The sequence below is a fragment of the Callorhinus ursinus genome, unplaced genomic scaffold (assembly GCF_003265705.2).
Source record: "Callorhinus ursinus isolate GAN/ISIS: 27379988/994484 unplaced genomic scaffold, GSC_fseal_2.0 scaffold60, whole genome shotgun sequence".
Lineage (NCBI taxonomy): Eukaryota > Metazoa > Chordata > Mammalia > Carnivora > Otariidae > Callorhinus > Callorhinus ursinus.
Genome location: NW_027397122.1, coordinates 3978354 through 3995589, shown reverse-complemented (window position 1 = coordinate 3995589; position 17236 = coordinate 3978354). Strand labels below are relative to the sequence as shown.

At 48.9% G+C, this 17236-nt stretch overlaps 1 protein-coding gene and 1 long non-coding RNA gene across 8 annotated transcripts in view; one reads left to right on the top strand and one right to left on the bottom strand.

Annotated features, from left to right (window-relative positions):
• Positions 1–2360, top strand: part of LOC141371197 (uncharacterized) — a 12603-nt gene extending 10243 nt beyond the window's left edge. The window contains exon 4 of the long non-coding RNA XR_012375958.1: positions 1673–2360. This is a non-coding gene — a long non-coding RNA (uncharacterized lncRNA). The remainder of the gene's footprint in view (positions 1–1672) is intronic.
• COBL (cordon-bleu WH2 repeat protein) overlaps positions 1–17236 on the bottom strand; it is a 277479-nt gene that overhangs the window by 100140 nt on the left and 160103 nt on the right. For all 7 annotated transcript variants that reach the window (XM_073885054.1, XM_073885055.1, XM_073885060.1 and 4 more), the window contains one exon: positions 15131–15313. In XM_073885054.1, coding sequence (XP_073741155.1) covers positions 15131–15313 — 183 coding nt within the window. The remainder of the gene's footprint in view (positions 1–15130; positions 15314–17236) is intronic.

The window sequence follows — 17236 nt, the reverse complement described above, 5'->3', positions numbered from 1 at the left end:
TTCTCCAAAGAAGACATACAAATGGCCAATAGACACATGAAAAAATGTTCATCATCATTAGCCATCAGGGAAATTCAAATCAAAACCACACTGAGATACCACCTTATCCCAGTTAGAATGGCAAAAATTGGCAAGGCAAGAAACAACAAATGTTGGAGAGGTTGTGGAGAAAGGGGAACCCTCTTACACTGTTGGTGGGAATGCAAGCTGGTGCAGCCACTTTGGAAAACAGTGTGGAGGGGCCTCAAAAAATTAAAAATAGAGCTACCCTATGACCCAGCAATTGCACTCCTGGGTATTTACCCCAAAGACACAGATGTAGTGAAAAGAAGGGCCATATGCACCCCAATAATCATTTATTTTTAAGTGGTGAATTACTGTTATCTTTAGTTTTAATTGCAGCAAAACACATGCAATATAAAAAAATTTTCATTTAAATTCAATTAATTAACATATAGTGTACTATTAGTTTCAGAGGAAAATAAGTTTTAAGTATGCGGTTCAGTAGCGTTAAGCACATTCCAAGTGTATAACCAACCTCCAGAATTCTTTTCCCCTTGCAAAATGGAAACTCTATACTCACAGAACAACAACTCCCCGTTCTCCCTCCCCCAGCCCCTGGCAGCCACCAGTATACTTTCTGATGCTATGATTCTGATGACTTTATGGATCTCATGTAAGTGGCATCATACTGTATTTGTCTTTTTGTGATGGGCTTCCATCACTTAGCACGTCAAGGGTCATCCATGTTATAGCAGGTGTCAGGATGTCCTTCCTTTTTAAGGCCGAATAATATTCCACTGTATGGAGGTACTACATTTGTTATCCATGTATCCATCTATGGGTGCTTGGATTTCTTCTGCCTCTTGGCTACCGTGAATAATGCTGCCAACAACTTGGGTGTGCAAATATCTTGAGACTCCATTTTTGATTCTTTTGGTTACATACCGCAAAGTAGAAGTATTGGATCATACGGTAATTCTATTTTTTTTTAAAGATTTTATTAATTTATTTGACAGAGAGCACAGCAGGCAGAAAGGCAGGCAGAGGGAGAGGGGGAAGCAGGCTCCCCGCCGAGCAGGGAGCCTGATGTGGGGCTCGATCCCAGGACCCCGGGATCGTGACCTGAGCCAAAGGCAGACGCTTAACCCACTGCGCCACCCAGGCGCCCCTCTATTTTTAATGTTTTTTCAAAAACTGCCATACTGTATTTTGGAGTGGCTGCACCATTTTACATTCCCACTGAGAGTGTACAAGGGTTCCAATTTCCCCACGGCCTTGACCACAGTTCTCATTTGCTGTTTTGTTTTTTGGTTTTGATAGCAACCATCCTAATGGGGTGTGAGGTGGAATCTCGTTTTGGTATTGATTTGTAATTCCCTCGTAATTAGTGATGCTGAGCACCTTTCCCCGGGCTTATTGGCTCCCTGTATATTTCCTTTTCTTTTTTTTTTTTAATTTTATTTTATTATGTTATGTTAGTCACCATACAATACATCATTAGTTTTTGATGTAGTGTTCCACGATTCATTGTCTTCTTTATAGAAATGTCTATTCAAGTCCTTTGCTTATCTTAATTTCTTATTGTTGGTTTATATGCATTCTTGATACAGTCTGAATATTAACACTTTATCAGATACACGAGTTGCAACTATTTTCTCCCATTTTGTAGGTTTCCTGGTCACTCTGCTGATTGTGTCCTTTGATGCAGAGAAGTACAGCCTCAGAGACTCAAACTCTGTGAAGGTGGCTGAGAAATAAATCAAATGTTTCTAAACATGAAGGATGATCAACCGCAATGAAGCCAGATCAGAGAAGGCTGGGAACGGAAGTTCAAGACCAAATGGGGCTGCCCTTGGCTCTACACTTGGCTCTCAGTTCCAAAGGCCCAATGATGCCTCCAAGAGAGGAATTAGGGTCTTTTACACAATAAATTTAAAATACTGATTTGAATTCTAAAACCCACTGTTCTGATTGTTGGGTATCAGGGTGATCGTTAAGAGTCCTAAAAATATTCGGATATAAAGAAGCAACACACAAAGGCAAGAAAAATAATGAAATCACGATTTTACTAGGTTCTCTTTATAAGAAGAAACACACAGACTGTTAGCATGGTCGATGGCCAAAACCAGCGTGACAAGAGGTACAATGTATGGGGACAAGAACCACACACTTGAACAGTGAAGATTTAAGCTGTGTGAGGCTAGAACATGAAGCCCAGATTTCCTTTCCTTTGTGTCAACCACAACATCAACGTGTAGGGAAGCGACAAGCTCACGTTTCATTCTGATGTTATCACAGGGGCCTCCATAAATGTCACACTCAGGCGACAGCTAAAAATACATGAGAATCTAATCTTCTTCAAATAAGCTTGCTTCGGTAGCTGGAAGTGTCAGGGAGGAAAGGGCCCGTAACAAAGTGTGGATGTAAAACCACCAAAATAGCTCCCATTTCCTTTCTCTGCAAACTCTCCGTATCCTCCACCCTGTTTTCTCCACCCAAGGAAGTTCGTTTGTGGCACCGACTGTTTTCCTAGGCTCTGCAACGGGATGGGGCACTCCAGGTTCACATGGGTGTTTGTTTTGATGAAGGAGTAAGACTTCCTCTGAACACAATGCAGATCCACATCTTTGCCTCCTCGCGGAAGAAGGAAACGTCCCAAATATGCAATCTCCTAGCATTTCCACTTCCTCCGATGTTAAAAAAAAAAAAAAAAAAAAGACCTTGTTCTGTACTGTCATACATTTTGTATTCGCTTTTCCATATTTTAGGAGCTAAACAAAACCTATATGTGGCTGTTTCTTTCCAAAGGAACTTGCGCAAATCCCTTATTTAATTTTGTGCTAGTTTTGGTGATTTGCTAACCCAGTAGATGTACTTTATATCTGGAACGTGTGTTTTTGTTTTGTTTTTTTAAAGACCTCATTTATTTATGTGAGAGAGAGAGAGAGAGAGAGAGAGAGAGAGAGAGAGCGCATGAGAGGGGGGAGGGTCAGAGGGAAAAGCAGACTCCCCGCTGATTGGGGAGCCTGATGTGGGGCTCGGTCCTGGGACTCCGGGACCATGACCTGAGCCCAAGGCAGCCGCTTAGCCAACTGAGCCACCCAGGCGCCCCTATCTGGAACATTTGAAGACTCAATGACAGAATTATTCCTTGAAGGGTTGCCTCAAAAGGAGACTGAGTTAGGCTAGGTCTGAAAGAAACTTACAGGGCCCCACTTGTTTTATCCTTCATTCCTGCCAAGACTCCTGAAGCCCCATAACACACTGGATGAGCAGATACACAGAGTTTTGCCAATTGGGTAGAGCCACAAAAATAATAAATATAAATGGGCTTCAGACCAGTCAAGCTTCTGTATCTTTGGCTGGGGCAAACCAGGTGACATCCACTCCACTGATTTGGTCATTCGCCCAGAGAACAGCAGGCTGCCATTCCTCAGGATGAGTCTGCCAGGTTTGCCTCATTTCCTTGACAAAGGGCACATATGGAGGTGAACTGATTCTGTCCTGATTCTGCCAGATGTTCCAACTATAGGGTCACCTCCATGAGAAGCGGGATGGGCTGTTGAGAAAGAGCTCCATGGATTTGGAGCAGGGAGAATCTTCTCTGTGGAAAAATCAGGGGATTTGTGGTGCAGAGTGGAGTGTGAACATGTTCTTGCTCCAAGATGATTTTTAGAATTTTTTTTTAAGATTTATTTATTTGAGAGAGAGAGAGAGAGCACACATGGGAAGGGGCAGAGGGAGAGAGAGAAACTTTAGTAGACTTTGTGCTAATCACGGAGCCCGACACAGGGCTCCATCTCACGACCCCGAGATCATGACCTGAGCTGAAACCAAGAGTTGGACGCTTAACCGACTGTGCCACCCAGGGGCCCCTAGAATTGTTTTTAATCTTTGGGCTTTCATTCTCCACTAGCAAACACCTGCCTTCTCTGTCAATGAGGAGTAAATGAGTGTACTCCTCTGTTTCAAACCTTCTATCCATTTGAGAATCTCTACATCAGAAGAGATGAGGGTAGCAGCGGTGGTTATGATGTGCCAGCACCTGATGCCACCCGAGCCCCACGGCATCTCCTGCAGAGCATACGGAGCCAGGATTCAAGCCCACATGTCTCCCACTCAAACACAATGCCACCCAATGGCCACACGTTTCCCCCGATCCCAATCAGCGCCCATGCGGGAGCACTTGCTGCCAGAAAGATGTCTCTGGCAGGCCCGACTTCTGCCACTTACTCACATGGCCCTGTGACCTCTCTTCACCCTGGTAGACCTTGTGTCCTCACTGGTACAAGGAAAAGACAGGACCAGATTAAGTTAAATGAGATGATGACATACGTGAGGTCTTAGCAGAGTGGCTGAAACACAGGGACTGAGCCATCGTTGGGTCCTTGTAATTGTCTTCATGCTGACCTTGGGACCAGCTGGCTGAGGACCAGATGACGTGCCTTCTCTGCGCAGCTGCCCTGCCAATCTTTTTGAGTGTACTTCTGCACGTGGTTGGGGTGGCACAATGTCCTTCCACCCCCCGCTGAGTTAACGGTTAAAACACTCCGGGCCAGGGTGGATGGTCTTTCTAGGCTAGGACTATATCTATGATCTGCATGCCACCTGCTGGGAAAGAATCTGGAAGTGACACCTTCACCCAGCCTAGTCTCTGGCCCCTGGCATGGGAATTAGGGGGGATCATAAAAAGCAAGGTTGAGAGTGAGAATTTCCCATGGATTGGATCCCTATGCCATAATCTACCCAGACAAGGGCCATTCTCCAGTATTTGGGGACATAAGACGTCTGCTCCAATTAAATACCGAGAGCCTATAAAGCACCGAATCTTATTTGCTCTCGAATTCCTTATGGCTAAGAAAACTGCTCATAAACAGAAACCCAGCTTCCTTTTGTTATGGACTAAATTCTGCACATACCCCCCCCAAAAAAAAAATTTGTACCTTGAAGTTCTAATCCCCATACCTCAGAATGTGACTATATTTGGAGAGAGGGTCTTTAAAGAGGTGATTAAATCAGAATGAGGCCATGAGGGCGAGTCCCATATTCCTTATACAAGAGGAAGAGATGACCTGTGCGTGCAGGGCAGGCCCCGTGAGCACACAGTGTAGAGACAACCATTTCCAAGCCTTGAGAGGCCTCAGGAGCACCCCAATCTTGGACTAATAGCCTCGGAACTATGAGAAATAAATTCCTGTTGCTCCAGCCCCCGAGTCTGTGGTGTCTCGTCACGGCAGCCTGGCAAATGAGTTCCCCTTAACTTAGCTGGCAGGCGGTCACTGTGCCTGGTCACAGTTCAAACTGTTACAGGTTCCATGAAGGCTTTCCTCAGACACTGCCTCGAGTAAGCCACTCACCCTCTGCGTGCCCATCACCTACAAAAAGCAGCCAACAGTCCCTATAAAAGCAGCTAAGAAAACTCAGATAACATCGCATTGCCTTGCTAGGAGATCATGTGAGCCAACACGACACCTAACTGCCACATGGCGCTCCCCCATATTCATAACGCCCGCACCCCAACTCCGCCTCAAAGAAGATTCTTTCCTATATTCCATGAAAACAAGCGTTTCCAGAATAGTGGGCCCACGCACTGGTCCCTGTCCTGTTCTCTGGATGCAGCCCTCGCTCAGGACAGGAACTCGTGAGCCTTCACATTTCTCCGCTTAAGTATTCTAGTTTCTGCTATTTCTAGACTCTTCACTTTCTAGAATGTTCTCTTCTTGGCATATTTTCGTTTTTCCACCTCTCCCTAGCATCACACTACTGTGAACTCTTCCCAGACTCAACTGACTGCCAGCTCCTCAAAATACCTGTGCCTTTTCCTAAGCTGCAACCATTCTTGCATTGGAAATCTAGGGTTGCCAGGGTCAGCCTTGGATTAGTGTGCCTTGAGAAGCTCTGATGGGACCTGGGGATGGGGTTACGCTTGTCCAGGGTCTACAGCACGGGGTACGGGGGAGCAACGGAGCTAGGGGCCATTACAGACCCTGATGCTCCCTCACTTCCAAATGTCATCTCACTGAAGATCACTCTGGATCCTGGCAGGCCTCCTGTCTAGCTGCCCCCAGGTACCTGAGCCTCCAGCCCGATAAGCACACCATGTAAGTCATCGATCACAGGGCCCATTCTCCCCGTGTGTGTCTGTGTGTCACTGGAGACCTTCCAGGTAGACAAGAGTTCATTTATCATGGCTGAAGAGAAGCCATGCAGCCTCGCAGGACTCTCCTTGGTCCTTCTGTCATCCGGCCCACACTCGTTTGTTTATGAAATGCTCACCGATGGATGGCTGCATGCCAGGTACTGCGCTTGGGCCTGGGACGTATTGCAAACAGGTCATTGTCCCCAGTCGGGATTCAGCCAAGTGGATGGCAAGTCTACACTGTGTACTCAAGGCTGTGGGGACAGGGGGCGGGTGCTGAGGCTCTGCAGAGTGGCACCTTAGTGACCTCTGCTAAGGGGCTCTCTATGGAGAGCTAAGGGCGAGAGGTCACTACAGAGCAACTGAACTGGAAAATCCCAAATGTCCTACAAGTCACAAAGTCTGGGGATAGCTCATCATGCCCAGGGAGAGGGACAGAGCCACGGAGAGGGGAATGCACAACCCCCAGCCAATCAGACAGCCGCCTATCACCCAAACGCAGAGGATGATGCGCCTGAGAGAAGAAGTCTGCTTTTATCCTGAGAGAAACCACAACAGCAGGGAACACATCGCGGAGGTTTTGCACTCTGCTGAGGGGAAGATGCAGCCTGGAAAATGCTTTTCCTTTCCACAGGCAGTCGCCTGTTGCACCTGCTTTGGACAAAAAGCGGGGGAGGGGGCATTCTGGGGGGAGGGGTGCTCGGCGTATCTTTTGTTGAAGACATCTGAGTTTTATAAAGAAAGAGACATTCACAACAGGTTCAGGAACAAACACACAGAAGAAGCCAAAGGCCTCACCTTCCTGCCTGCCCAAGGACAGGGCCGGGCTGGTGGGAGGACAGGGACAGAGGGGCTTTCCTGCAGGGGGACCGGGAGGGCGGAAGGGGTCATCTGCATCCACTCCACCACCCCCTCCGCCCCGCCGGGGGAGAGATGCTCTGCTGAGCTACCAACCTGCAAGCCCACCACACAAAGGGCTAAGCCCTACGCTGCTCCTGACCTTCAGAGGAGAGCCGGGCACCGCCACACGGGAAGGAAATGGAAACACGGCGCTCCCACGGTATTCCAGAACACTAAAGTGCATCGTTCGGTCAACAGCGGGGAGGTGGAAAGCCCCCTGTCCCCCCTGAGAGGAAGCCTGGCAGCTCCCCTGGGTTTGTAAGGACGTCTGTTCAAACCCTGGGATGAGTCCCTGAGACGCAGGACTCCCAAACTCGATGTTGGCACCTTGTCCTTGCCAAGGTCCGTGTCTCTGACAAAGTCACAGAGGGAACGTGGCCGCTTGAGGCACAGTGACTTCCGCATTGGAGGCTGGGAGCCCTGCGTCTGCAGGTTGGGGCACAGGCCCCGAGCCCCCCACCCCGCCGTTTAGAAGGGTCACCATGTACAGTGGAGGACGCACAGTGGGTCTGAGCCCTTGACTGTGCCGTCTCTGACCTGCAGCGGGCCTGGTCTGACTCAGTTTCCTCAACTCAGCTGAAGAAGGGCCGTCACGATGAACAAACTCGCCAGGGGCCCTGTGAGGGCGAAGCCAACAATTCGTGTGGCCTCATATTTTACAAATGGCAGAGGAGTGCCACACACACACAGATGCAGATACATATGTATGTGTGCATGTGTTATTTTGAAGAAACATGGTTAAGAGGCATTCAAAGAGCAAACCGACAGAAGGGAGTTTAACAGGACACACAGGGAGCGGGCAGAAGGGCCTGGGGCGCAGAAAATCATTGACACTCAGAGAGAAGGTCTGGGGGTGGAAGGAGGGAGAGCGAACAGAGAGCTTCCCTCTCTGCAGCTGCTTTTCCGTATCCTCCTATTTCATCTCTGGATTGTGGGAGGCTCCTGTACGCATTTAAGAGTTGAGAAACATACAACGTGGCAGGGTCCAGGCTTCGGCCACACCCGCAGCTCCTTTCCCTCCCCTGGGCTGCAGGTGCGCCATTCTGCTCCTCGTCATGGAACACAGGAAGCAGTGTGTGTGTGTGTGTGTGTGTGTGTGTGTGTGTGTGTGCGCGCGCGCGCGTGCGCGGGGGGGGGTGTGGGTGTGGGGGGGGGTGTGGGGGTGTGGGTGTCCCATCTTTGGAGGCTGACCACTCCCCGGGAGCCCCTGTCCCCCAGCGGCTCCAACCTGCACAGCATGCACAGGCTTCTCCACGCCCTCCTGTCTCCACACACAGTTCCCACACCTCCGCCCATCTACACCTGACGGGCATTTCTAGCCCTGGCATCTGGCAGAAGCCTGCGCTTGTCGGGCTCATAGACAGTCTCTTCCTATAGTGACAAGCAAATAGCATGGATTCTGGTCAGATTTGTTGCCATTTCTAAGTAGGCTCTGTGAGCAGGGCAATTCATTGCCCTTTGCGTTATATTTTGAAATCAGTGGTTTTCACTTAGAGAGGACCCGTCTTTGCATGCCTGATAAATGAGTCAGGTATGCATGAAGTGAATTAATACACACGTTTACCGACGTGGTGGCACAGTGTTAGACCCCGAGACACGTCAGTGAGTCCAGAGACGAAGTCCCTTGCCTCTGGGCTTATGTGCTAGAAGCTGGAAGAGAAACGGGACAGAATGGGAGACTGCACGGACTGTGACCAGAGGGTGGATGGTCACCGAGGCCTTGCTGGGGAAGTGACCTCCAAGCAGGGTGTGGGTGAGGGAAGAAGGTGACAGGCCCCATAGACAAGACAAGGTAAAGGCCTCTTTGGGCAGGGGGGTGAGGGCATGGGCAGAGGTGCTGGGCCCAGAGCGTGGAGGCCTGTAGGCCGAGGTGAGAGGGCGGGTTATTCTCCGGTGTATGCAAAGGGGAGACAGGCCCCCACTTTCGTTGTGGCAAGTGTAGCTCTAGCAGTGGTGCAGAAAGAGTGTGCAGATGGAGGGGCAGAGGCAGAAGCAGGGGCTGAGGATGAGTCCACTGCAATGGGGGTCGTCCCAGGGCAGGAGTGCCTGGGCCAGGGGGCTGAGGTGGGCGTGGCGGGAGGTGGCTGGCTTCGGGACCAGTCCCCGCTGACAGGCGGAGGTGCATGAGAGAGAGAGGTGAGTCTGCAGACTCCCCCTCCTCATGTCACACAGGGGGGCAGTCCAGGTGGGGCGTCTTCCCCTCCCAGGCCCCTGGCACGCAGGCATATTGAAGGGACCGCTCTTCTCTCCTGAACTGACCTTCAATCCCGCCTGGTCAGCACAGCGCTCCGGGAAGCCAAACGGATAAGCCAGGCTCATGTGAGCCCCGCCCACACCCTGGATGTCATCGAAGGTCTTTGATTACTACGAAGAATAACTTTTTTAAAAGATTTATTTATTTGTTTATTGGAGAGAGAAAGAGAGAGAGAGTATGAGCACAAGCAGGGGGAGGGGCAGAGGGAGAAGCAGGCTCCCCGCCGAGCAGGGAGCCCGATGCGGGGCTCGATCCCAGGACCCTGGATCATGACCTGAGCCGAAGGCAGATGTTTAACCTACCGAGCCACCCAGGCGCCCCTGAAGAATAATTGAAGAATAATTTTTTTTTTAAAAGTCTCCAAGCATCGTCCACTTTGCCAGAAACAAATTAACAACCACCATGAGGCAGGACACGGAGAACTTAAAGGAGACTTCACCCCAGGAGAAGGACCGTGGCCGTGGCTCTGCGGGAATAGGGATCCCATTCACCCCGACAGCCTCGCGGATGATCAATTCCATAAGCAACAACCATCAGTCCTAACAGCGGGGAGGAGAAGGCATTTGGAGCCCGCCCTGGCCTGTGGCCCTGCTCCAGCGAAGGCTCCTTCGCTGGAGCCTTCTCTCTGCTGTGGATTGGGATGAAGAGGGAGGTCAGGAACATGGCAGAACAAGGCGATACGCAAACTTCAGTTCTGGACGAAACTTTTCATTGGGGGTGCACTCAGCAAAGTTTTACGATTTCTCGTAATGTTCTAATCACCTGATTCTCATGGTGTTTCCAGAAATGGAACCTCAAGTGGGAATACTTTCCCCTAATTTCTAACACGTGCAGATTACCCTAATTATTTACACAGTACAAAATGCTGTGTGTTTATGTGTACTTCGCACTGAGATATTCGAGGAATGAATACCAATTCTTGCTCTTAAGCATGGGGCTTGCAAATAGCAGCTGTTCAACATATATTTAATCAAATACATAAACAATGTTTCATGGAGAAATCTATTTTCGGTTAGACCAGTAACTGATCATAACACCAACCCCCCCATCTCTCATTTTAATGGCCAATACCACCAGTTATTTTAGTCCTAATGCAACAAACTTGAGATCATGTACAAGTGCGCTTGTCATGTTGGAATTTTATGGTGTTGAATGCTCTCTGCAATGAATGCAATAATTCAAATACTATAGGACAAAAGAAAGCCTGGATGGCTAAAACACTTTCTGAATGACTTTTACTCACAATAAAAAAAGGATTTATAGTTGTTATAGGCACAACAGCAGGCATAGAAGAATCGTGTGCCGACTGAAAAAATAGTGAAGAGCTGTTTATTCTGGATTTGTGGAAAATGATAACTCAAGTTAGACAACACAGCATTTTCTAGTAAAGTCCCACAAGTTATTTTTAATCAATTGACAGAAAAGCAAAAGAAGCTGCTCCGTAGCCAGCAAAGTGTTGTACAGAGGCAGAAGTCAGCAAGTGTGATTTATGCGGGATTACTTTGATCTTGAATAGGTAAACTGAGTCACCTAACGGATTACTGGACAGGATTCTGTTCTCAGAGAGAGGCTCCAAAGGCATAAAAGGGATGAGCAATTGTCCCCCGACAATCTCTGAGAGTGTGGACTAGTGAACGGGATGTTCAGTCTGTGACTGATGGGGCAAAAATGCCACCAAGGGGGGTGTGTGGCATCATTTAACAGGATGAACCTGCCCCAGGGGTGTGGCAACTTTTTGCACCACCTTTGATGTCTGTAGCAATGGAGAGTTTGAGTTTTAGATTTACTCTGCAACTTGGTTCATGCAGGAGGCTGGCCAGGGCACAGAGCCTTCACCCCCACCACCCGGCCCTCCCTGCCTCAGGCTCCCGCATCCCCTGACGCCTGGCTCTCACGCCACCTGGTTATGCGGTTTGTGCACCTCGGGAAAGGAGGGGTGTGAGTGGAGGCACTCACCAAGGACTACCAGGAGTGACAGAGCTGGGATCTGGACCCAGGTAGCCGCTCCAGGGCCCCTGCTCTGACCTCTACATCATGCACCTGGGAAGGCTGCTTTTAGTGTTCCCATTCTGCAGAGAAGGAAAACTGAGAACCAGAGAGTGAGTGGAGCTATTTATTCATCCTAACATCCAACGTCAGGCCCCAGCTAACACTATGGCGACCTGTGCCCCAAATATTATTACACAGCGCAGATTCATTCCTTTCCAGGTAACTGTCCTGCCGAAGACTCTCTCCGGATCTGTTAAGAATATTTACACCGAGTGGCTCTCTCTCACATTTGTGAGTTCCAAGTCTGCGTGGGCGGATCAGGGCAGTGGCATTCTGTGGCATGGCGCTTCTCAAAGTGGGGTTTGCCTGGGAACTTGCTGGAACGCCAATTCTCAGGCCCTGCCCCAGATCTCCTGAATCAGAAACTCTCAGGGTGGAGCCAAGTGAAATGTGTTTTAACAAGCCCTTTGGGGGTGATTCTGATGCTCACTTAAGTCTGAAAAATACTGACTTAGCATATGGTGCCCTCACATATATATCATTCTTGTCTGAATGTTCCACTTGATTAAAACTACGTTCAAGGTACTGGGAAAGGGGAACACCTTGTTCTGGAAGGATAGATGGAAAGATACCATGTTTCTTTACCTGTTTTGCCCATTTCTCTGCTAACAGGCTTCCCCAGGGACACCGTTAGTTTCTTTTCCACTGGCCCCAACACCTCTGGGAACCGCTCTTTGGAAAGTACTTTCAGAAATTACCAGTACTGATGATCATGTTGTGAGTCTATCATCAGGTACCATGCATACAAAGACCGAGTTTTTGAAAATGTTTCTGATGAGCCGGGACGCGGCTGAAATTATTCCCACTCTAAGACCTGAATACAGAAACACCAATTTTTTCAGACCAGATGATAAGAAAAAATCTGCTAAAATAAGAAAATCGATGCATTTTCCTTTTCCAAAACTAGTCATGTCCTTGAAAATAAGCCTTTCCTTTTCATTCAGGATATTGGTGTTAGCAACAGTTGCATATAAATAAGGCTTTCCAAACAAACATCTTATCTTTATATGGAAGGAAGTTCATGAAGAAGGAATTGACGTTTTTCCCCAACAATGACAACAATACATTTTTGGGTTCCTTTCCCAGAAATTAGTAAATAACAAAATACCTTTCATTTAAAAAGGAAAAAAAATGGTCCTAGCAAATGCTTAAATCTAATCCATATGCCACTCATATGCTTAAAAAAGGAGAGGGTTTCTGTGAGCCAATTTCTCTGCTCATTCTGTGCCAAATAAAATAGATTTCAGTAAAAAGCTTTTACTGCCTGACAGGGAACTCTGTTCATTATTCAGTGTATAGAGAACTGTTTACTTTTCATTCAGAATTCCCGATTCTCTACTTGCTATACATTTTCCCAATCCAGCAAACTTTATCCACTCTGGAGAAGCACGTTAAAATCTGAAAAACACCACATCTTCTCTGGATGGAAGACGGTTTTAAAATGCTGATTTAGCTTAGCATCTACATGCTGTAACATTAGGGAAACGCTATTCTCATTGGAAAAAAAAAAACCCGTTAGTAATCATGATCCTGGAATTCATGATTTTCACTGAGAAAGAAATATCCCTCCCAATCGAAAGCAAAAAGACGTCCCCAGAGGGGACTGGTTGAAAAGTGCTAAATGCTAGAAATATGATCTGCGGGTTACGAAAAAGTTCAGAGTAAACCCCAGCAAAATAAAGAGGCACACGGCACACACCCACCGGAAGTCACTATGTTTGATTTACACCCTTTATTTTATTTTTTTAATATTTTATTTATTTATTTTGACAGAGAGAGAGAGAGAGAGAGAGAGAGAGAGAGAGAGAGACAGTGAGAGAGGGAACACAAGCAGGGGGAGAGGGAGAAGCAGGCTTCCCCCGGAGCAGGGAGCCCGATGTGGGGCTCGATCCCAGGACCCTGGGATCATGACCTGAGCCGAAGGCAGACGCTTAACGACTGAGCCACCCAGGCGCCCCTGATTTACACCCTTTAATCATTCAAGCGTACCACCAAATGAGGTGCCATTTGTGCCGAAAGTTCTCCGCATCAAAAGACAGCTAAGGTATCATGGAGGAGCACTCAAAACAACTTCGTGGCATTAGAAAATGCTTAGGAAGCCCAAAACTCAAAATAATTTCTTCTAAAATATGTCGTGTTGCAGGCTTTTCCAACAGATTGCTAGGGCATGGCCGGAAAGGTCTGTAGATGGGAACGGGGGAGGGAGGGGTAAAGATCACCCCTGGAGGGAGAGAGGAAGATTTGTTAAGATTAGGACTGACGGACAGACGGGGAGCGCCTCGGTGGCTTGGTGGTCGAGCGTCCGACTGGGTTTTGACTCAGGTCATGGTCTCCGGGTCATGAGATCGAGCCCTGCACTGGGTTCTGTGCTCAGTGTGGAGTCTGCTTGGGACTCTCTCTCCCTCTCCCTCTGCCCCTCCCCACTGCTTACATGCTCGCTCGCTCTTTCTAAAATAAATAAATAAGTCTTCAAAGAAAAGACTGATGGACAGACAGACAGCCAGGATAGAAAGGAAGCTGAGAAGTCTGCGGCTCCAGACATGCCCCCAGTAACTTCTAACCATGACCCTGGGCCAGGCCTCCCACCTGGGAGGTACAGACTTAGTTTCTAGTTTATTTTAAGGAAAAGCCATTTTATGGAATGAGCAAAAAAGGGTTCCAACCAAGACTCGCAGGAATGTGAAGCAGTCGGCCTATATAAAGCAGGGACAGGCCAAGGGACACCAAGGCAGAAGGAAAGGAAATTAAACCCCTTTGGGAGAATAAATGTGTATTTTATAAAGTTCTTGTTCGTGCTGGGGCGTCCCCGCCCCCCGCCTCCGCCAGGAACCTGGGGCACCCGTCACTGCGAAACCTCTGTGCTTCATGAAGAATAATGCATCCTCACTGCCTCTGCAGGTTGACCCCGTGTCTGAGAATACGCACAGAGCAGGCCTGCTGGGGCCATGGCTGGTCTGCCTTGGGGCACTCATCTTCTCTAGGGTTCAAAAGCCCGCTCCCATCCTGGCCACCCCGGGGGCTGTCCCGCCACTGCCCACCCGAATGAGGAACGATGCATTTGGAGAATACAAACCATACTTCCCAGTTTTACCGTGTCCCACTCCAAGACCCGAGAAGAGGAGCCATGGTCAAGGCGCAATCTGGCCCCCGGGAAGGGAGGTTTGGGGATCTCCAACAGCGCTGTACGGTGGCACGCGCAGACACGTGGCAGGAAAGAAGCCCAGTCGAGACCCCAGCTGCTGGGGACAGAGGCTCTTTCCCATCCACACATAATGACAACCTCTTGCAAAGGGATTAAGTTGCTCTGAAGATAAACTTAACACGCACGCTTCGTACACACGTGGTCTCTGCGAATGCTGTATCACACCAAAAGTGACTTCCTCCCTGCTGTCCTGGGACTCGGACTTATTTGGGGCATCTTACATTAATTACCTATCATCCCTATCCCATACAGACTCCAGATCCTTCCAGTGCCCTGACCCATGCAATTTTCTCACGAAGCGTTGGTGACGATGCCCAAAATTTCAACGCTAGAAGTAGAACAAATGCTAATCAGCAAGCACAGGCTTCTAATGATTAAAAGCACAAAAAGTTTCCTACCTCCCGTAACTGAAGTAGCATGGCATCTCACCTTTACTTCTACATAAAGCTTAAATATTGGCTCGAACACTCTCCCCGCTAAAGCCGCAGATTTGAAGGATCGTAGGGCATGCAGGGAACTTCTAGAGAGAACTCACTGGTCCATCTAGTGGATGTGCTGGTCCCGAGAGCTGCTCTCTGCTTACCTTCTCCGAGGTCTTGCCCTCCGCTGGTGGCCCCGTGCCTGGTAGGGCCGGAGGAGGGGGGGCCCGCCGCTTCTTCAGGTCTGACTTCACAGACACCCCTGAGATGTTGCTGAGTGAGAGGGATGGACCCAACGTAATGGAACGGGAATTCACTGATGGGGAGTTGGGAGTTGTCAGGCAGCCCTGCGAAGGGGAGAGACAGACAGAAGATCTCATCAGTGTGAGATGACTTCTCTGTGGGAGGATGCTCCAGCATGAGCACAGTGCCAAACCACCCATGCGAGCCTCCAGTATCATTTCCACTGACGGGCTCGAATGCCCCGAGCAAAACCCATATTCTCACTTTGCCTTACAGCAGAAGACGCCGCGTGACAGATTCCTGCTGCAAGGTTTATTTTCGTCGTCATGAAGGAAATGGCGGATGCTTGCAACATTTAACTCCACGTACTAGCTAGAATCAGTTAATACTCCCGACCAAACTGCAGGTGTGTGAACCGAGCCTCCTTGACACAGCCTGTCATCAGAACGAGGTCTTCGGCACTGAAAAGCGGAAGAGTCAAGAAGCACATTGCCGTGGACAAGAAGACAGTCTTTAGGGGTGCTAAGGACACTGACTGCACCCCTGGCCACTCGGTGACCTCTCTCAAGGCTACCTGTTCCGGGCACTTTGGGGACAGACATACACACCTTAGGATTGCCCGCCCAGGCCGGGATGGGGGAGGCTGGCTTTGGCCTCCCATGAATCTGCTAGAGATAACACAGTCCCTCTCCTTCCTGGTGCTCAGGTGGGGCCACAAGAGCTTATTAAAGGTGTAGCTGCCAAGTGGGCACCTGCAAACCCTTTGAGGTGTGTGCGAACCCTCTGATCCCGCTGCAGTGCCCCAGCGTCCCTCGCGCTATAAAATCCGCAGCCTGATGTCTGGACTTCGCAGAGAGTAACTGCAGGGCTATTGGATCATTCTCCACCCGATCCCCCATCAGTAAGTTGCCCTGAATAAAGTTCTGTGTAAACTGCATGGAGTCGCCTGCTCTGTTTCCCTGTCTCGAAGGGCCTTCCCCGTTTAGGGGTTACTTTACTGTCCCCCCCGACCCCACTTTCTAACACGGTCTGCCATCTTGAGAAGTAGCCCACTTGCTGCCAAGAATGGGCTTGGGTTTCTGTGAACCTTCAAAAGTTATGAACAAATGGATGTATGATATAAATGGCGGCCGTGAAGACCAGTGACCATGAATGTCGTACCACGTGCTCGGTATCTAACACGCTGAAAATAAATGCAAGCCAACACGTGAATGAGCTGTTTCCACAGAGCAATTTCTCCTACTCGGCGTGGGGTCTGGGGAGCTGGCAGGCTAAAGGGCACATCAGTTTTCAGTCTTCCCCCCGCCCCAGGGTCTGCTCAATCGAACCATGTAAGTGTTAATGCAGAAAGAGGGTTTAGAGAACCAACACTGTAATTTCAAATTAAAAACAAAATGGTGGGGCACTTGGGTGGCTCAGTCAATTGAGTGTCTGTCTCTCGATCTCGGCTCAGGTCTTGATCTCAGGAGCGTGAGTTCAAGCCCTGCATTGGGCTCCACGCTGGGCATGGAATCTACTTAAAAAAGAGAGAGAGAGAGAGAGAGAGAGAGAGAGAGAGGAAGAGAAGAGAAAGAAAAAAACAAAGCAAAACAAAATGGAAGCCACACTCTGCCTAGGCGCCTCTTCTCCCCTGTCCTGACCAGTATTCCTCCCCAGCACCTGGTGCCCAGGGCATATTCCACCTCGAGGCCAGTGCAACCAGGAAGTCAGTCCACATATGGCAGAGATATGCCATCCAGGTTAGACTCCTGCCTTTGCCATTTATAAGCCACATTAACGTGGACACACTCCTTGATTCTTCTCTGCCTCCACTTATCTCCTGTAAAATTGGGTGAACACCTGTACCTACCTCACAAAGCGATCACGTGAACTAAATGGGTTACTACATGTGAAAGAACTTTAGGAAGTTCTTGGCACTAAGTGAATATCCAGTACGTGCTTGCTTTTACGGTTATTATACATTTATTTATCGTCTCCCCGGTTACCATGTGGGACAGTGATTACTGCCCGTTTCCAAAGCTCCTAAC